At 41.2% G+C, this 21,873-nt stretch overlaps 2 protein-coding genes across 2 annotated transcripts in view; both read left to right on the top strand.

The window, feature by feature from the left end:
- Positions 1 to 10,831, top strand: part of LOC126407911 (LHFPL tetraspan subfamily member 3 protein-like) — a 42,239-nt gene extending 31,408 nt beyond the window's left edge. Inside the window, exons 2-4 of the mRNA XM_050073184.1 lie at positions 3,048 to 3,284; positions 7,080 to 7,108; positions 9,416 to 10,831. Coding sequence (XP_049929141.1) covers positions 3,048 to 3,284; positions 7,080 to 7,096 — 254 coding nt within the window. The 3' untranslated portion in view covers positions 7,097 to 7,108; positions 9,416 to 10,831. The remainder of the gene's footprint in view (positions 1 to 3,047; positions 3,285 to 7,079; positions 7,109 to 9,415) is intronic.
- Positions 10,832 to 14,590: 3,759 nt separating this feature from the next.
- On the top strand, positions 14,591 to 20,937 carry si:dkey-29p10.4 (E3 ubiquitin/ISG15 ligase TRIM25). The gene is made up of 7 exons (XM_050073175.1): positions 14,591 to 14,868; positions 17,162 to 18,126; positions 18,257 to 18,352; positions 18,974 to 19,222; positions 19,338 to 19,360; positions 19,606 to 19,760; positions 19,935 to 20,937. Exons 1-7 carry the CDS (start codon positions 14,625 to 14,627, stop codon positions 20,477 to 20,479), a joined length of 2,277 nt encoding a protein of 758 aa, XP_049929132.1. The 5' UTR covers positions 14,591 to 14,624; the 3' UTR covers positions 20,480 to 20,937.
- Positions 20,938 to 21,873: the final 936 nt, after the last annotated feature.

The raw sequence follows: 21,873 nt of genomic DNA, 5'->3' as shown, positions 1-21,873 counted from the left end.
AGAATGGCTCTTCAAATGACGAACAAAGTTTGAAGTTGTCGCCTGGCTGTCCGAGATGTTTATGTGGCATGTCTTGCACTGTGCTGTTCGTCTTTTGCCGTAATAATGGTAATTCCGAAAGCTGAAGACGACGACTCTCGGTACCCCTCCCACTGACATGTTGATGCCTACCTGATATAAGAGGGCCTGTTTCTCCAATAAACACGTAAGGTACGTAGAGAGGGCATGACTGATTGACGGGGTAGTGATCCAATCATGACAACGCCATTCTCAGCCTGCGCTCCTACCGGGTAATCGACATTATTTTTTAAATTAAATTATTAATTTTATATTCTAACCGAAAACATGGTGTAAATAACACTCAAGTCATTCAAGTCATCGTGTCTCAAGTCAAGTCAAGTCCCGAGTCTTTAACTTCCAAGTCCGAGTCAAGTCTCAAGTCTTCAAGTCATCAAAACAGCGACTCGAGTCGACTCGAGTCCAAGTCACAATGACTCGAGTCCCTATCTCTGGTGAGCACACACTGGAACAGGCTAACGAGTGTCCCTGGGTGTGCGTCATTAATCCTCAGCAGACTGATGGGTTTCAGGATACTGTGATAATTTTGGCACTCTCTAATGTTGTTGTACAATTTGAACAAATGTAAGCAGTACTTTCAGAGTCACATGACTTTTATGGAGAATATATTTCTGCATTACATTTAACACTCTATCACTGCTGAAAATGAGTACTTTAAAAACTTTTATGTTTTATCTTAATGACGGTATTTTAAACATTGTATTATTTGGCAGTGGACAAATTGGAAAGTGTAAATTATGAGGTTTCTGTCAGTATTTTTGTATGCATTTTGTATGTATCATAAGAACCTCTGGAGATATTAATCCAAATAAATGACATATTGACTGGCACAGGTTTCAGTGAAGAGACCCCACCTTCACCAGCAAATCATGCCCAAAGAATTGTGGGTACTCTATACCAGCTGAGGATCCACACATGCATCCTTGAAAACTCTCTGAAAGAAGGACTCAGTCCTCAGTAGAGTTTGAAGCATCCTTGACACTGGAACAGCCCTTAGGGGGGATTTGATGACATTGCATCTTTGAAATTCAGCCATTTCAGGATCCTTCCTTGACTTTGAGAAACACCCAGTGTTTCGTTTGTTCTTCTGGGCGACTGTAGAGACATGGCCACACAACATGGCCGACTATGTGGACATGGACCTGATCCCTGTGTAGATATAAATGGGTCATTCTAAGGTAACAAAAACACAATGATTCTAATTTTCAAGTGATTATACACTTAAGAAAACAGACCTCTTATATCATATTCCATCTCTGCCAGTATATCCCCCTAAATCTTATACACTGGTCCTTTAATTTTTTGTTTTTGTTTTTTGATTTTGTCTATCGGTGAGTCAGTGAAAACAGTAAAAAAAATCTAGTCTCTCATAAAACCAGGGTCACACATTGTTTGCTCCGTAGCTATTAAACAAAGTAAAGAAATATTTTCATGCATAGAAATGTTTGAAATGGAAATGATCACTGCAGCGCTCCTCCATCCGTCCATCTGAGCCTGAATAAGTACCTGAGTCCCTGCTCTCTGAACCTCTGTGTGCATGTGAATTTTGTTATGACAGTTGGAGCCGTGGGGGGAAGGTGGGAGGAGTCGAGGGGCCGCTCTGCTCTGTTAGGTATGCAGTTTGTCTGCGGCATATACTGCCCTGTAATTTCACTCTCACTCGCTTTCTCTCGCCGAAACGTCTCCCAACACCCCCTGATGTCTTTCGGCACTATTAAAGACTGCAGCATTACTGTAACAAACTGCAGTGTGTGAGTGTGTGGGCAGCTTGTGTATGCATACAAGAGGAGAAGATCTCAGTTTTTGTTGTAAGACTTTGCAGAGTCCTGGGAGATACAAATGAGGACACACAAGTTATATACACATGCATTTCAGTTTGAAGGACGTACAAATGAAAGCAGCATGCAGGTATTTAAAAATGCAGATTACATGGGTAGCAAACTAGAATAATGCTGAAAAGCCTACACCCTGCTACACAAACAAGCAGCATTCAGGGAGGAAACATCGCAAGCATGTGTTTAGGGGATAAAGAAGTGGGGAGTGTGTGTTTTATTATTAATGTGCAATGCACTCTGGATAATTGTGCAGTCAGCTTCTTTTTCCAGGTCTTCTGCTGTGCTGCTGCAACATCACCTCAAAGGAGAACCTAATCCAAATTGAAGATGAGAGAGATTTTACCCCTTGGGCAAAAACTGAGAATGAGGAGAGCTTAGTTAAAAAAAAATCAAAAGAAGAAGAGAGAAGGCTGCAAGACTGTGCACGGGCTTTCATTTTTTTTTATTTTTTTTTCTTCTTGTGCCATTCTGCCGCAGCATCACCTCAGAGAAGAATCTCTTTTAAACTGAAGATGAGAGAGACCCAAATTGAAGATGAGAGAGATTTTACCCTTTGGGTGAAAAACTGAGAATGAAGAACGGCGAGTTAAAATCTAATATTATCACTATTTAAAATCCAAGAAGGGGGAGAGACATCCATGCAGCTGTGTAAGAAAAACAAGTAAACTATGTGAATGGGAGGAAATCCCAGGCAGTTTGTCAGGACACTTTATATTATCAGAGCAGCTACAACACTCTAATAATCTCTCGTTGCTATTGTGTCTGGCTCTGACTGTTGCTGGGGTTGTTTACTGCTATTTTTACTGCTCTTCCACTCGCACTCATTGTGTCTAGACACTTATTTCCCGCCTAAGGGAGGGAATGAAAATCAATGTGATAAATGCAACAGAAACGCAGCAAATCTCCACAGAGGAGAATCAGGTGGACGTTGTTGTTTTTTTTTAAAGCACTTGAAATGATCGTTCTTCTTTTTATTTCTCATTTCCCCACAAAATCTCATTATCCCTGACCTCATGTATTACCCCCCCCCAACTCTTTTATGCTCTTATACCTTTTGTTCCTCCTCCCTCTCTTTCATCCACTTTCCCTCCTAATGACGCCAACTCTCTTGTCCGTCTTTCACCCATCCTTCAGGTGTCTGTTTGGTGCTGGGCTGTATGATTTACCCTGATGGTTGGGACAGCGACGAGGTGCGGAGGATGTGCGGAGAGCAGACGGACAAATACAGCCTGGGGGCTTGCTCAGTGCGTTGGGCCTACATCTTGGCTATCATGGGCATCCTGGACGCTCTCATCCTCTCCTTCCTGGCTTTCGTCCTGGGGAACCGGCAGGACGGACTCATGACAGAGGAGCTGCTGGCTGAGAGCAAGGGTGAGAATAATCTGATTTTAAAAAGTGATATTTACTCGGAGTAGCTCTCCAGCAGCATGTTGGGATTTAGTATCTTCAACAGGACTGCTACTTGCCAGCAACGTCGAATAATTTATTTTGGCTGTAGGACAACTTCATTAATCATTAGGCTATACATTCTTGGAGTTAACTGAGTGAAATCATAAATACTTCTCCATACATATAAAATGCAAAGTAAATGTGTGCAGAACTGGAAACAGATTCCCCTGAATCTCCAATTATTTTAAAAGAGCAAGTCACCCCTGCAGTGCTCTATATCAGTCTAGATTGTTTTGGTGAGTTGCCGAGTGTTGGAGATATAGCACATCCCTCTCGTCAGAATCCTGCACAGGTCTAATTTGCAAGACCCACTCCCGAACAAGAACTGTGACATTATATAGTGCACCGCCCCTTCACCTGCACATTAGAGCAATTGCTTCCACAACCTGACCCACTGAAACAAGATTCACGGCCCAACCCAAAACTGTAAATCCTATAATGCTCTGTTCAAATAATTCGGTCAGGCAGCATGTTTAAAGTGATCATTTTGAGACTTTTCATACATGTGAAACTAAGAAATTGTATTTTAAAACAAAAATAATTCAGGAAATATCATTTAAATTATTATTTTTTGGCTTATTTTCATTATATTGAGCAGTGCATCTCCACAGTTAACATGCCTGTTAGAAGCATCTCTTAAATTCAAGGTTGGACAGAAGACAGCCGACACAAAAAGTCAGCAGTAAATGGATTAAAATGGTAAAACATTAAATTAGATTATCATTATTCTCATCTATTTTTAAATATTGTAACACTTGCAATCAGACTGGCACATTTTTTTCCCATCCAGAACCAAACTCTGAAATAAAATTAAGATAATATATCACCTGCAAATCACCTTTTTTGCAGGTCAACCGCAGGATACAAGAGGGGTACTTGACCCAATGCAGGTCTCTGCCTCTCACCCATGAGTAGATGCACCCTTCCTTTTGTGTGGTGATACAGTTAGTGGGTGTACTACGGTACAAATAAAATAGTTCCTACATGAAACTGCTCACAACAAGGTCTGTGGATTATTTTGAATAAGCTGGTCATGATTTCTGGAAAGACACATTGCTGTTGAGTTTTTCAAATGTATTTTTTATTGTTTTGAGCACCACATGCTGAGTGCCATCTAGTTCCATTATATTGGAGAGAAGGCAGATGTGTTTGACGGCCAATATCTACAACACTCTGCAACTCACACCAAAACAATCTAGACTGATGAACAGCACGGCAAGTAAGAGGAAAAATATGGATTTTTGATGCCTCTGCCTCTTTACATCGTGTATAAGTTTTGAATCTTTGAGTCATCAATGAGGAATCAGGTTTCAGGTGGCTGAGCGGTACCGGACAAATTGCTCTAAAAGTGCACTCTCAATGCAATTTGTGCTACAGTGGGCTGGCACACACTTACAGTTAAGTAATACTTTATAGCGTAAAGTTGCTCTTTAAGAATAGATTCCACATTTATCACAATCCACTTGACTTTCCACCAGACTGGAAATAGAAAGTGTGCACTCATTAAGGCAGTGGTAAAACACACAGTATTGTCTGGCAAGCTTTATTCTATGAGCTGAATTCCATGCTCTTTTATTCATGACAACTGAAAGTAAAGTTTTGATGTAATGAGCTTTTGATTCAGCCTCTGTAAAAATGAATTTAGGAAGCTGTAAATGAATTTGTACATTAGTGAAAGGACTGCATGAGCCAGCTTTTTAATAACAAGTTTAATATGCAAAAAAAGTAGATGTGTAGACATCAGTGGTGGTGAATGGACTTGTACTTGAGTAGCGCCTTTCTAGTTAACGCTACACTTACACATACTTGTCACATAGACCCATTCAGACACATTCATACACTGGTGGCCCGTGACTACCATGCAAGATGCCATCTGCTACTCAGTTAGATATTCACACACTCTCACAAACCGAGGATGCTGTGACATGCTGACTGGAGGAGACGGGATCGAACTGCCAATCTACTGATTAGTGGACAGCCTGCTCTACCTCCTGAGCCACAGCCACCCAAAAACATAAATAATGTGCTCTCATTTTAAACCCTTAACGAACACTCCCTTTTTGTCCACAAACCTAAAGAGACACAGGCCTACCTAAAACAAAATACTTCCTGTTCTTCACCCACTTTGACTAGACATGGCCATGGTCTCTTCTAAAAGGTAACAGAGTAATGTAAGTGATACTGACCAAATTTCTCAGTGTTTTTCCTTTTGCATCTAATGATTTACAATTACAATTTGTATGGACTGTTGCAAAATTAGCAACTGCTGTCACTGTGCTTTGTGCTTTCAAACAAGGTATATTTTGTCAAGATGCACTTTTGGAAACATCGGCTTCTTAAGTGGTTTTAACGTCTTCAGAATTAAATTTAATGGTCCAGTGTGTAGCAGTTAGGGGCATCTATTGGCAGAAATGGTATATAATATTCATAACTATATTTTTAACCGTTTATAATCACCTATAAATAAGAATTGTTGTGCTTTCGTTACTTAAGAATGAGACGTTTTTATCCACAAGCAGAGCAGGTCCTCTTCCACAATGTCCACCATGTTGTTTCTACAGTAGTCAAATCAAATCAAGTTTTTTTTATATAGCACATTTAAAAACAACTGAAGATGATCATGGTGCTGAACAAATTAAAATGAATGGCATGGAAGAAATTACAAAGCAATATTGTATGTACACAAATATAAAACAGAAAAAGGCTGGTAACAATTAAAGATTATAAAGTAGTAAAATATCAAAACCACTAAGAGCAACCAAAGGCCACTGACAACACGTATGTCTTAAGATTTGTCTTTAAAGTGTCATCGGAGGGGAGCATCTGATTGAGAGCAGAAGGCTTTTCCAAGAGCTACTCCAGAGCGGACAAATCAAACACTCACTCTAGATACTGCCATTCCCCCAGCCTCGCTTTCCCCTCAGGGGTTGTGATGATTTAGTCATGGTAATGGCCTGACCTTTACACTGGTGCCCGTGCATATGTGATGTCTGCATTACTATCGCAGGTCTACACTGTGAAAAGGCCTGGGTCCACAGGTACGTCCCTCCAGAGGGAAATGGGATTAGTTGGTCCATGCCCTGTAGACTGTAATGGAATCAGACAGGCATGGGCAACCAACAAGCCATTAAACAAAAGTGTGGAGAAAGAATGACAATGGTGATGAAAAAAGGAAAGATGCTGATATTTTAAAGGGACTGAAGGTGCTGGGAATGTGAGTTTCCTATTATGAGAGAGGTAAACATGTGACGTCATCATGGTGCCATGTTTAGTCATCTGTGCATGTAGCCGTTAATATCCTCTACAGAGTAACACCACCAACTCTCAGAGGAGATATGTGCAGTTTCTATGTTCTCATCTTCAAATGACGAATATGAGGGAAAAAAGACAAGGTAAAAGATCTAAAACAGCGTCATAGCAAAAGAGAAAACTTGAATGGCATTACCAGTCAACAAACAGCCTCTCTGTCATACTGATGTACCACTCCTCAGTTTAAGGCTCTGGAGAATCTACAGTTTATAAATAATTCATCACAGCTCAACAGACTTTCACCGATCAGCTCATCCCTGGTGCCATCTACTGGTGTTTGTGTGCAGTACAAGCAGTCATTCTGAAGGATGCATGTGTTTGGCAATGCGTGAACATGGGGGTCTATTAATAGCATGACCTTGAGAACCGTGTTGTTTTTTATTTTACTCTGTGTTTCTGTTTTTGCAGAGGGAGGCAACGCCTAACCAAATCTGTAGGTAAGTAAGGACGAAACATAATCAGCATCTTCAGATATGCATCGATCGATCAGTGTGTGACAGCGTGTGAGCCGTCATGCACAGTGTGACTGTTCTTTCATGTTTGATAGCCGTGAAATATCATTAGTGTCCCCCATTCACAGTACAGCAGTGTAAATTAAATGTAAATTAATTTAATAACTATCCCTGAGACGGCAGAGGAAGAAGTACTCAGATCCTTTACTTAAATGAAAGCAGCAGTACCACAATGCAAAAATAAACTGCATTACAAATAAAGGTCCTGCATTCAAAGCCTCATTCAAGTACAGTAATATCAGCAAAATGTACTTTAAGTATTAAAAGTTAAATTACCTGTTGTAATAATAATAATAACATAAAGCACTTGAAAACAGAGTTACAAAGAGCTTTACATGGTTGAACCTGGAATTAAAGCAATGCAGGATTTAGTCAGATAACATCAGGCTGTTTTAAGAAATACAAAGAAACAGGAGTCCCAAAAATAAAAATAAATATCACTAATGAAACAGACAGCAAAGTTGGCAACTACCTGCCCTTAAGATTGCATGGAGGCAAATGAAATCAAAGAGTAATACAAAAGTAAAAGAATACAATACCCAGTGACAATATAAGATAAAAATGATAATAATAATCAAATAAGACATGTTTTAAATCAACAGTGTGCTTAAATTAATAAAATGCTTTCTGAACAGGTAAGTTTTAAGAAGTGATTTAAAATAGGGAGCTCCAGAGCTGAGGGGCCTTGACTGCAAAAGCCCAGTCATCTAGTTTTGATTGAGGAACAGCCAGCAGAGCCCTGCCTTGGTATGGAGTAGTCAGTGTTATATTTAATATTTGATCATCATTGCCACATGTATTACTTTGTTAGAAGCATTTTAATGTTGTAGCTGGTTAAGGTGGAGCTCATTTTTATTACTTTACTGTGTTTAATATATAACAATGTCATATCACAGCGTATGAGCGTATCATAGGTTTAGTAAGTAGCTCAGTCTATAGGGACTTGGGTTGGGAACTGGAGGGTCGCCTGTTCAAGTCCCCAACCGGACCAAATATGGAGCGTGGACTGGTGACTGGAGAGGTGCCAGTTCACCTCCTGGACATTGCCGAGGTGCCCTTGAGCAAGGCACCGAACCCCCCAACCACTCGGGGCGCCTGACCAAGGCAGCCCCCTCACTCTGACATCTCTCCACTTTGTGCATGTATAGGTCCTGTTTGTGCGTCTTTTGGACCTGTGTATTAATGACAAAAAAAGAGTGAAAAATTTAATTTCTCCTCAGGGAATAATTTTATTAATAAAGTATATAAAATTACTTGTCTGTATCAGTATACAGATATAAAATCATTTTTATATTATTGCAGTAATTTTTTACAATTAAGAACCATCTTTAAAATAAAATCCTTTATGTCCTTCTGTGATATGGAGAAGGTCATAAATGCTTTTATCTTTTCTAGAATTGAGAACATGCCGTGTAATCGTCTAGCCAGCTTTTCTTGCTGTTCCCAGGACACTTTTTTTTAATAAGAGAGAATCAGGTTTTTGCTGTCAGGGCTCCCAAACTCTGGAGTGCACTTCCTGTCGAGATACGATCATCTACATCTGTATCCACTTTTAAAGAAACATTTAAAAACACATTTTTTTCCGGATGGCATTTCTGTAAGGTCGAATATGTTAAGTATTTTGTGCGTATGTCTGCTAAAGCTTGTGCACAGAGCATGTGCATATAAGGGTATATTTATGTACGTGCCTATTTGTGTGGATACATGCACATATTTATGCACATTTATGTATATTTATTTGTTTTTATCACTTTGTTTTACCACTTTACTATTTGCAGATATCTCATTGTTTGCTTAATCAAACTGTTTTTATTGTCTTGTGAAGCACTTTGTAACATCTGTTTTGAGAAGTGCTATATAAATTAATATTGTTATTATTATTATTATTATTATTATATAGATGAAACAAAAATCAGAGATCAAAACACATTAGCATAATAGAGCATAACAGTATCAGTTGTGGAAGAATACTCACATCCTTTACATAAGTAAAAGTACTAATACAAGAATATAATAGTTCAGCAGAAAAAAAGACAATATGTATATAAAAAGTGAAATATTTCCCTTTAAATGTAGTTTGGTAGAAGTTAAAAGCAGCATGAAATGGAAATACTCGAGTAAAAAACAGTCTCAAAACTGTAATGAAATGCAGTACATGCTTACTTAGTTACAACTAATGCACTCCATTCAGCATGTACAAACACACCATGTCCCTCTTTCTCTTTCTGTCAGGTCCCTGAATTTCCCTGTGTCTGTTTTCATGAAGTACCAGTCAACCCTCAACATCAGCTCGGAGGAGGGAGGCCATCCAGCTCTGTGACGGAGAGGAATACTTTGGAACCAGCCAGCCTGCCTTCCACATCTACCTGCCAAGACCCCAGTGTAACCTTCCCTCAGAGTCCATCCATTTTGCTTGCAGTCCCTGAATCATCCCCAGCACTTAGATGGAGCCCAATGCACTTCTATCCCAGTGTGTCTACAGACCTAACCCTTGCACAGCATCGCATAGACCATGGCAGGGGCGGAGACTGTTACTCTATTGAGAAGTATATGGACTACCCACTACCTACCTGAGAAGGCACAGGGTTGACATTGTACACCTGCAGTACGAGCACAGACACAAGACACACACACGCACCCATACGCACAAACACAACTCGACGCGCACACACATACACACACACACACACAGTACATTCAAACGAGACATCGACAAACTCTGTAATTACAAGTATTAAACTATGTTAACACTTAGCCGTGTGTACCACCGTCAGAATGTGTGTCATGTTTTCTTTGTGAAAAGAAGAAACCGCTCATTTTCAGATAATATCGGGTTGATGTAAATCTATTGTGTTTCATATGTAAAGTTTGACAATGAAATGAAAATTCTAGTTTCTTTTGTTTTTCCTCATACACCCCCTGTTCATTTAGGAAAAAGATATTTAAGGTATTTTATAAGAATATTATCATCAAGAAGAGAAAATAAAAAAAACTTGTATTAAAAAGTATGTACAGTGAATATTAAAGATGTTCTAGGAATTTTAACTAAATCCATTTAATGCCCTGCTAGCTAACTTTGCACAGCGCTTCAGTTTGAGGAGAAATTTAATATTTTATAGTCTGTGGTATCTACACTGTGATGGGGGCTATTAAGACTGTGTGCTGCAGGACTCGTAGCTGCGGTGTGAGTGTGCTTCTGTGCGTGTGTGTCGGGAGGTCTGTGGAGGTGAGAGCGTGACTGGGAGTGCATGCACATATGTGAGTGCTGGTGTGAATGTGTTGTGTGCAATAGTTGGGCTAGAGAACCAATATGCCAGCCTCACACACACACAATTGTTCCTGTTGTGTAGCTAAATCAGTCTGTCTCCGTCTTTGTCTCCAGATCTCTCTCTCTTTCCGTTCCTCTCTCTGACTCCCTTTGTTTTGTTGGGACATACAGGGTAACATGATGGAGGTGCAGTGTGATGTATAGTGACTGAGGAGTGGACACTAGTGGTGATGGATTAGTGAGGCCTGTCCCAGCGTCACCTGTGGATATGTTCCTGTGTAAATAGATATTCTATAGATACCAAACAATTAGCAAACATGGAGAAGGAGATTAACTTAGAACAATTAAAGAGATTCCTTTAAGAATATATGAACACTTAATAAAGGTTTTCACTGTAAAACGCTGTTGTGGATTTTTTTTGTTGACTTTGACCATACATAACTTTTGTTAAAGGGGCACTGCACCGAATTTTCATATGAAGATTAGCCTTTACAGTCAGCATCTGAAAACAGCTGCATAATTTCTTCTGTGGCTCTGTCGATTTGCATTATGGGAAATGTAGGATCCTAATTTTTAACCCAGTCTCACTACGAAGTTGTTGGTGCTTGGGCAGTGTCTTGCGCCATCAGACACTGACGAAAAAAGCCGTCCTTTAACATTGGCATGATACGCGGCCGGTCGCCGTTATAGTTAAACAGTGCTTGGCGACATCAGAGGGAAACGCAACGGGACAAGAACGAAAGTTAAGGTGGCGAAAGTCCGATTAAGGTGGTAGATGGGTCCAACAAACACTGACTTTCACCCTGGAGAGAGGTGTTCCCGTCCTGTAAGATTCCAAAGCCAAACCATGGTCTTTTTTCCTAAACCCAACCATGTGCTTTAGTTGTTGAAGGAAAAAAAGTTGCGTTGTTGCACAGAAGTAGTGCGTTTATTTTGAAAGAGACGGTATGTAAATGGTAAATTTCCTTAGAAAACCAAAGTGTATTTTGAAAGAAGACAATGCATGTAACAGGCACACTCTTGGAAAGTTTTCTTATTCTTCCAGACCTCAACTTGACCTCTACAGTTCCTGTTAACTGCCATTTCTTAATTACATTACAAACAGAGGAAACAGCTTCCTGAAAACACTTTGCTATGTTCTTATAGCCTTCTCCTGCTTTGTGGGCATTAGTTATTTTAGTTTTCATACTAGAGAAGCCCATGGCTGCTGATTGTTGGGACAAGATTTTAGGAGTCGGAGTGTTTATAAAGCTTTGAAATTTGTATCACCTGGCCTTTCCTAATGATGATTGTAAACAAGCCAGAGCCCCAATAAGTCAACTAAGGTCTGAGACCCTGTTAAAGTTGTCTGAGAGCTCAAACGTCTTGAGGTGCCCATACTTTTGCATAGTGTTCCTTTCCTTTTTTCCACTCTAAAACAGTACAAAACAAAAATAATACACTAGTCTTGCTTAAAATGTTGAAAAGCTTGTTCAGATCGGTTCATCTTCGACCTACTTAACTATGAAATTTTAACCAGGGGTGCCCAAAGTTTCGCATGCTACTCTTTTTATTAATTAATTCAAACATTGTCCTAATGCATTTCTCATTTTAATGCTAAAGTCAGAACACAAAATTTCAAAACAGTTGTCCGGTGATCAGTGAACTCTCACCTCAAATTTTCAGACAATGAAAGTTAGAAAACACAGTCTCTTTAAGAGATAAAACTTCTTTGAGATTATGAAAGATTAACCTCTCACTCACAAGACACAATAGCCTTTTTTAATCCAAGTCACATGTCCAGGCCGCCATAAAGACAAGAATGTTGTGGGGAGAGGAACATGAAAGAATATAAGAAAATACCACATTGAGCCTTTATTGTTTGCAGCTGATGCTTTAAGGCTGACAGCGACAACTTATTTCTTGCAGCTCAGATGGCTTTGTCATCAGGAATAAAGGAAAAAAAAACAGTTGGAAGGTTATTACTCTGATTTACAGCACTCAGGACTATCAGGCTTTCAAATCAGCTCTTGATCCAATCCTGGACTGGTTTATGGGCTGATTGGTTGTGTGTGGTTCATAGTCCTCATGGGAGTCCTTCAGGGTATCCAGGGGGTAAAATGAGGAATAACTTCATTTTATTTAATTGCATTTCCTGGCAGCACATTGACTGAGTGCATAAAATGTTTGCAGCATTTTGACTTGGGATTTCACTGGTAGGTTAAATGTTTGTTTTCAGCCATTTCAACACAATGAAACATGATGCCATTGTAAATCACAAAAGGTTAAAAAAAAATATGGTTCCTTGGGACAAACCCATACCAAAATAATGAATCCTGATACAAACAGACACTGGGGAATATTTTGGGAATTACTGAGCAACTTAAACAACTTTACTAAACAACTCTAATGTTTAAATACCTTAGAGTTCATCAGTGTCCTCACACAACACTGAACTAGAAAGTCAACCAATCACATAACCTATGATGGATGAAACTGACTACATGTGTATTAAGACACGTTATATTTATTATATACTTACTCTGTACTAAACTGTAATTAAGTACAATTTTGGGGTACGTCACTTGAGTATTTTCCATTTTGTGCTACTCCGCTGGCCTACTTTTTGCACATTGTACTTTTTTCTCATCTACATTTATTTAACAATTAGCCTATAGTAGCTAGTTATTTTGGTTTTGCGTGATTGACTTCTACAATACAACCCACTGTTACAGAATAAAGGCTCAGCACATGCACACAGGTGTTTTCGGTTATCATGGCAAAGCTATACTAGAATTTCTTTGACTTTAGTGATCACCAAGTGTCTTCTGTAGTGGAATTAACATCATATTATCCATGCATACTCTTATCATGATGGCCCACCAGGAGATGGAGACGTGAAGTACAATACTTTTCAGTGTATGCAATATTCATTCATTGTGCAAAATAAGAAAAAGCATGTTGGCCGATTCTGACAGATCATTTTAAAGCCAGTATTGGCCGATACTGATGACGTGCCGATAGTATCGTGCATCCCTGGTTATAACTTCAGTTGCCGATTGTGTATGTGTATTTTTACATTGTGATTTTGCTACTTTTACTTAAATAAAATGATCTGAGCAGTTCTTTCACCACTGATTATGTGTTAATATTCTAAACAGCAACAGAAGTCTGTCAATTAAGTGTACTTTTGAGGTACTTGTACTTCAGTATTTCCATTTTAGGCTACTTCATACTTCAATTTGACTTTGTTTCAGAGGGAAATACTGGGCTTTTTGCTCCCCTAATTTTCTTTCTAAAGCTGTTTAAACTTGTTGGGTTGGGGGAGAGTTACTGCTTCAAGCGAGGGAGTTCAAGTATCTTGGGGTCTTGGTCACGAGTGCTGGACCGCCGTGGTGAAGAGGGAGCTGAGCCAATTTCGATATACTGGTCCATCTACGTCCCAACCCTCACCTATGGTCATGAGCTCTGGGTAGTGACCGAAAGAATGAGATCGCAGATACAAACAGCCGAAATGAGTTTCCTCTGTGGGGTGGCTGGGCTCAGCCTTCGAAATGAGTTTCCTCTGTGGGGTGGCTGGGCTCAGCCTTAGAGATAGGGTAAGGAGCTCGGACATGCCGAGGGAGCTCGAATAGAGCCGCTGCTCCTTCGCATTGAAAGGGGTCAGTTGAGATGATAGCAGGCTCTGGGGCAGACCCAGAACATGCTGGAGGGATTACATATCTCATCTGGCCTGGGAACGCCTTGGGGTCCCCCAGGAGGAGCTGGAAAGCATTGCTGGGGAGAGGGATGTGGGGCGCTTTGCTTGGCCTGCTGCCCCTGCGACCCGGCCCCGGATAAGCAGATGAAAATGGATGGATATTTAACAAATGGAAAAAAAAAAAAGCTGCTAATAAATTATACCAAAAAGTATATAACACAGTAGTTTTATGGATTCATTTATTTACAAGTGCATTTTGTTGCCAATATTTCTGTACCCTACCTTTACTTTACTTGAATGCTGCAGTCAAAGTAGTAATCCAGTATCTTTGCTGCAGTTTACTTGTAATGGAGTATTTTTATAGTGTGTATTTAGTTCGTGTGCTGTACCTTTAAGAGAAGCTCTACCGGGAGGGGGAGCGGGATTCAAACATGTAGCCCCGCCCCCACCTCCTGACATCGCGGAAACAGAAACCAAACATCGGTCAAAACAAAATGGGAGCGTCGTTGGACACCCCGACGAAGTGTCCCCTGTGCGACGAACTGACCCGGGACCCCGTCACTTTGAAATGCAACCACCGGTTCTGCCAGCGGTGTATCGGAGACTTGTGGAGCGTCTCCCCGAACGGGCCGTACCACTGTCCGGAGTTCAGGTGTAAAACAGTGTACCAGAATCTGCCGTTTAATACTCAACGGACGCCCACTAACAGTCGATGGACTCAGCCTCCCAGCACCGCAGGTACGGTTAAAACGGCGTTAACGTCTGTTTGTTATCCGGTGGTTTACAGTAACGTTTTATAAAGCGGCCGAATACACAAATGAAGGTGTAAGTGTCAGTAAAGTTAATGCTAGCTAACTTAGCTAACGTTAGTTGTCTTCCTCTCGTGTGTTACATTAACGTTAAGCACCACTTTTATCACGGTAACAGCTCGGTTACCGTTAAAGATCACAACTGGGGTGCACCCTTGTAGTACTTATATTTTATTTACTATTCCAGGGGGTTGCTAATGCTAGCTAAAGTTATTCCCAAGCTAACGTTACGTGGATAAGCTGTCATGCTTGCACCCTAATCAAGACATTAAGGCTATTACATCCACATCTTCAGCGTGTTACGCAGCATGGGTAACGTTAGTTAAAATCATATCTTTAAAATGCATGACAGCATGTATGACGTTATTTAACTGATAGTAAAGTTACGTGTTTGTTGACAGTGCAAGGGGTCAGAGGCTCGATCTAATCTGTCCAAACTTTGTGGTTTTCCTAAGTAAATAGTCAAAGGTCTGATTCATTTCTGTGTTCATTAGGGCAACAACCAAGGATTTTTTTCATTTTTGATTGATCTGTTAGTTATTTTATTTATTGACTAGTTGTTTTGTTGATAAATGCCAAAAAATATTGGGGAAAAAATGTTTTTTAGTGTTTCCCAAAGTCCAAAATGATGTACTTAAATCCATCAATCAGCCAAAACATTAAAACCACTGGGAGGTGAAGTGAATAACATCGATCATCTTGTTACAGTGCAATGTTCTGCTGGGAAACCTTGGGTCCTGGCATTCATGTGGATGCTACTTGATGCACTCCACCACTGCAGACAAAATAAACCCCCCCTCATGGCAATAGCACTTGTCAATGGCAGTGCCACAAAAGCTGCTCAGGAATGACCTGAGGAATGGGACAAAGAGCTCAAGGTGTCGTCTTTGCCTCCAAATACCCCAGATCCCAATGTGATTGGACATTTAAGGGACGTGCTGGTACACTAGTGGAAACTCCGTTCCACAGTGGGTCCTCCTTGGACTGGACCTGGCTCTGACCTGTCAAGGCATGGACACAGGACCTCTGGAGGGTGTCAGTTGGTGTCTGTCACCAGGGCGTTAGTTTCGGATCTTTTGAGTCCTGTGGGATGTGAGGTGTGGTACCAGCACAGATGTTTGATCAGATTGGGATCTGGAGAATTTGGAGGCCAGGTCGACACCTTGAGCGCTTTGTCATGTTCCTATGGCTATTCCTGAGAGGTTTTTCTGGTGTGGCATGGTGCACTATCCTGTTAGGGGGCCCCTGTTACTGGGGACTGCCGCTGCCATGAGGGGGGATATCTGGTTTGCACTGGTGTTTAGGTGGGTGGAGTGTGTCAAGTAGCATCCAAAGGTTTCCCAACAGAACATTGCATTGTGACAAGATGATCAATGTTGTTCACTTCACCTGTTAGTAGTTTTCATGTTTTAGCTGATAGGTGTATGTTGTCAACAACAATCCAAAGATATTCAATTTACTGCCATACATAAGTAAAGAAACCAGGGAAAATTCAAATTTAAGAAGCTTGAATGAGACAATTTTGACATTTTTAATAAAAAAAATTACTCAAATCGATTCATCAATTATTAATTTAGTCAGGGATTAATCTAATAGATGACAGCGTAATCGAAAAATTGTCTCATCTCTAGTGTTCATGCAGTTTTCCCGTGTTTAGCACAAATCAGCAAGATTATTTTTAGACTTTTGCCCTTTCTACATTATATGATTTGTGTTTCACTGCTTAACTTATGCCTGATGCAGCAGAGATTCGAGCAGCAACTTTGAATCACAATTGCACAGACAGTCATTTCAAGCTGAATACCGGCTGTAAGGATGCACCGATGTGATATTCAGGATCAGTATCTGTGCTGATACTATCTGTATTAAGTGGATCAGGTATTAGCCATGACATGATTGGTTAGTTTCTTATGCGAATATCACAAAAAAATTAAGTGTTTTTGCTAGTTACTACCAGTTGTATGTCAGTTAGTTTATGGCAGCCCACAGACTTTCCTAAGTCAGCTTGCAAAGCAGCATTATAACTCACAAAAGTGCAAAGAAGTGAGATAGTCACTGCTTAAACTGCCTAAAATGGAACTGCTCAGTGGGCACTAAAAGTCAAGCACAGTTGTGTTGGGCATCGGAAAGCTTGCAGGTGTTTATATTAAGTATTGCTGTAAAAGTGCTCAGTCAACCTTCCCTCTGAACAGTTTTGCTTTGCTTGTATTCTATTTTTAAAGGCACATCCAGTAATGACAACCCAAATGCATTTGACTCCTTATTGCGGAGGCCCTCACTCGGCAGCCGACTTCTGGGGAAGAGAAAAGCCAGCACACCTGTATCAGAGCAACCTGAAACAAAGCGATCAACTGTGGAATCTCCCTGTGAGCGTTCCAACGAAACCGAGACTGCCACCACTTCCTTCTCAGATAAACCCGGGCAGTCAACCAGTGTGGAGACACCCAAGAAAGCAGTGCACCCAGAATCTACACAGTCTGAGCGCAGTGATGGCATATCCTCAGGTGACAACTCTGACAGCAAGGCAGTACCTGCAAGTGATGTGCCACAAGACATCTCAACCCAACAGAGCCAGCAACAATCAGAGGATGTCGTCTCATTGGATGACTCTGACACCTCCAATGAAGTAGATATATGTGATGCACCTACTGTTACAACCCCCAAAAAGGACACACAAGTGACAGGAATTCAAGCATCACCAAAGATACCTGCCTCATCTGCCAACTTTGTTCCCTTTCCTGGGGTCTCAACTCCAGGTAAAGGTAAATCTCCTGTACATCACGTCAGCAAGCCTCCCCTGATATCCACCAAACATCCTGCTGCTGCCTCAGGATCCCCAAGTCGTGTTGGCATCTTCCCAGGGTCAGCCAGCAAAAATGCCAGCCCTGTGCCCTGCCATTATTGCCCTAAAACCAGGTGTCAGTCTGCTGTGAAGACCTGTCTGGTGTGCGGAGCATCCATGTGTACAGAGCACCTGCGTCCCCACCTGGAGTCCCCTGTCTTCCAGAATCACACTCTGGTTCCTCCCATGGAGGATTTTTCTCCCTGGAGGTGCCAGGAGCACCAGGAGATAAATCGCATCTACTGTCGGCAGTGTGGAGTGTGTGTGTGCACGGTGTGTACAGTCATAGGCTCGCATCGTGACCACGTCTGCATCAGCATCAGGGAGGCAGAGAGTGAGCTCAGGGTAAGTGGTGACTTTACAGCACCACATATACTATGCACAATAACTGTGGCTAAAGTTGAGATTGATGTAAACGTAGCCGTAACAATAATTAAATGGATTTATTTCTTGTCTCACTATACTTTTTCCTCAGGGTAACCTAAAAGAAGAAATCAATCAGCTACAGGTGGCTGAACAGGAAGTAAAGAACAGATTGACTGAACTCACGCAGAAGAAAGAAACCTTCAGAGTAAGAGAATTAGTTTCATAGTCTCACTAAGTCATGCATGTATTTATGTTGCTTGAAACTGGAAGAAAATGTTTTCTTTCTCTGACTTAAAGTGACAAATGGAACTAATTTGTACAGTCATGTACCATGCAGATGGTTTCTTATCAGACTTGGAAGACTGGTCCTCCTCATACAATTTATCCTCGAATTAGAGAAGCGTTAGGGCTCATTTATAATGTATTTAATGGCCAATCAGATCACTACTGTCTACAATGCTGCCTCAGTTAAAAGGCACATTATTACCACCTCCTCTATTTTACTTCATTTGTTGTTGTCAGAGACTTTTGACTCTGCCCTCTAGTGCCATCAGGTGGATGTATCTATGCCGACATAAAGGACACATGGGAGTATGTAGATAGTGATGTTTACAACATTTGAAATGAATGGATTTATTTTTGCACATAAAAGTATAAATGAGCCTTTACAGCCAAAGAGTAGTTCATTTATTAGCATTTATCATTATGTCTGTTGGTCGCATCATAGGCGAATATTTAAACATCAGAGGCCTCTAACTGCAGCAAGTAGATCCTTTAGAAATCAAGAGTATTGCATTAGATGTTGTTTTACGTTGTGTCTTTCCAGGTGGTTTTAAGTGAGGCTCGAGCCGGGGTGCAGCAGCAGTACGGAACCATCAGAGAGGCCCTGGAGCAGGAGGAGCAAACAGCTCTCGAGTGTGTGACGAAGGAGGAGAGCAGGGCTCTGGGGGGACTAGAGGAGAAACTCGGCTACCTCCAGAGCTCCCTGCAGTCCATCCAGCAAGGCCTCCACACCCTGGAGGGGCTGGCTGATGCAAAGGGGGACAAACGTATTCAGGACCAGCTCTTCATTATGGTGTGTTGGATTTCAGGAGAAACACCTGTTTGTTTGTTGGTAAAATATAAGATTTACTACTGGCTTATGAACACTAACACAAGGAAATGTGTTTTTCTTTTTTCTCACGTAACAGGAATACAGCAAGGTCGCCCAACTGTAAGTCATTTCTTCTAAGTTTCTCTCTAGATGCATGTAAAGAGGTGATTTACTGAACATGTCAAAGGCTAAATGTGCTACCAACAAAAAATAGCTCTAATAGATAAAGACTACAAAAACAACAACAAAGACTTGGTTTCTTGTTAGTATTGATTTTTTTGTCCACATGCCTCCTATAAGGTAATAAAGAAGTGTAATAGTCTTAAATCTTTATGTTCTCCACTCACTCTGCTCTTCTTCACCAGGTCTAGTGAAATGGGGAACTGTGTGGACCAGTTCGAGGCTCCAGAGGAAGTGGATCGTGGCCGGCTGAACTGTCTGCAGAAGTGGACCGAAAAACGTCTCGACACAGTCGTCATCACCGTGCCAGGCAAACACAGAGACCTCTACAGACTGCTCTGTGAGATGTGGTTTTTTTTTTTCATACAGGCACCTGTTTACTTTCCACTCATGGATGAATCAAAGCTAATTAAACCAAAGGACTGAATGCATCCTGTAGGCCTAAAGGTGACATGTTCAATTAGTCTTAATCTTCTCATCTGAAGTCTTCTTTAATTTCCCTCCCTGTGTACAGATGGCACCGTCCCCTTGTTGGATGCAGATACTGCCCATCCCAAGCTGCAGCTGTCTCATAACAACAAGAGAGTGGCCTACAGCGAAACCCAGCAGGTCTACGCAGAGCACGAGGCTCGCTTCAGCTCCTTTCCACAGGTCCTGGCCTCCTGTCTCCTGGGGGAGGGGCGCTGGTACTGGGAGGTGAATGTGCCTGTGGATGAAGGCCGCTGGAAGGTTGGGCTCTGTGAGGGTCAGATAGAGAGGAAAGGCCAAAAGGACAACTCTCGTCTGGGCTTCAACTCGTACTCCTGGTGCCTGGCCTGTGACAGAAGGAAGGTGGAAGCTCTGCATAACAAGGTGGCGGTTCCTGTGGATGCAGACGGGCTGCAGAGGGTAGGAGTGTTCCTCGACTTTGAGGAGGGCGTTTTATCATTCTTTAATGTGACACCAGGGGGCAGTCTAGCATTGATGCATTCCTTCAAGCACAGGTTTACTGACCCTCTGTTCCCAGCCTTGTCTGTGTCAAAAACACACCTGGCCATTTGTGATCTGTTTGAGTCATAAACCATACAATACTGGTATGTCAGTTGTGCTGGAAATTTACAGAACACATAAAAAAGCTGTGCCTTTTTAAATCTTATAACCACCTCATCATTTAAAATGTGCAAACCTGTTAAATTCTCGGGGATGGTCGTTCAGTCATGCACTGGATAAAATACTGCACTTCAGCAAAAATCCCCAAATGTGATTTTATAGACATTTATATCATAACTTACAGAACTGGAATTTTATCATATCAGAAAAGCTGTTCATTATTCATGCAACATTCCAAAGTGTCAGCATACTCTTTTGTATCATGTTTCAGTTTTCAGGTTTTTAATGTTAGATTGTCGAAGAACAAGTTTTTACATAGGAGGCAAGTTGTACAAATCAATAAAAAAAAAAGATGATTAAGATAATGTTTCTATTTCAAATGTGTTTTTAAAATGTTTTTCATGTCTTGTCTTTTTACAGTAATAAAATGTCAAAGTTTCAAAAGCAAAGTAAAACCTGCATTACGTCTTGCCTTTATACCTCCTATTTGCGTTTGAATAGAAACACAGGTGTGTGAGTGGGTGGTGTGTTTGGCCCCCAACAGGTGACAGTTGGTGTGTTAACTTTGAACTCTCACTGCCCCCGCAGCATGTGAGCTTTACCGACAACAAACACCGCCTTTGGCACAAACTCCTTACAGCCCCATAGATCGCTACTTTTATTAAACTGCTCTCCTCCTCGCAAACTCTCAGGCTTATTTATTCAGACCGGGGGTTCGTGTGGTTGACGTCACTGAGATCAAAGTGGTGTTTACATGAACTCCTTCTGGATGATTGGTAAAGTACCAGCATGCCAGTGGTTCAGGGGCAGCTGGCCGTGGATCAAGGTTGATCCAAATTGAGCAGTTCGAAAATCCTCAGGATCCTTTTTAAACTAAAAAGGACTGGATGAAAGAACTCAGGGGGGCAGAGCTTTGCAAAGAACAAGGTGTAATCAACACCTGCAATTATGTTGTCATAGTTTAATAACTCGTTTCACCAAAATGTCTGCTTCCTCTCCTGACAGACTTTTATTTGGCGCAGTTTCCGACACTTGAGAGTTGAATCCACCGTGGCACCAATTTCACACTTGCAGCCACATGATCCAAAGGTAGTCAGAAATCCTCTGTGGGTTTTGCTTTCTTTCCCTCCTCCCCAGCTGGCACATGAAGGCAGAATGCAGGACACGTCTCCGAGAGAGAGGTAGAGAGGAGGGGGCTTTAACAGTAACAATAATGAAATTCTCCTCTTCCTGTCCATCCAACGGTCTCTTAAACTCAGCCAGGCTCTTACAAGCTCTCCTAGACCACCATTAAATTAAATGAGCTGAGGGCTTATAGTACGTTAGCAGGGAACAACATGTCAGATAGTTATTAAAAAATCAAA

The sequence above is a fragment of the Epinephelus moara genome, chromosome 20 (assembly GCF_006386435.1).
Source record: "Epinephelus moara isolate mb chromosome 20, YSFRI_EMoa_1.0, whole genome shotgun sequence".
NCBI classification, from domain to species: Eukaryota; Metazoa; Chordata; class Actinopteri; order Perciformes; family Serranidae; genus Epinephelus; species Epinephelus moara.
This window is presented reverse-complemented; position numbering and strand designations above follow the sequence as displayed.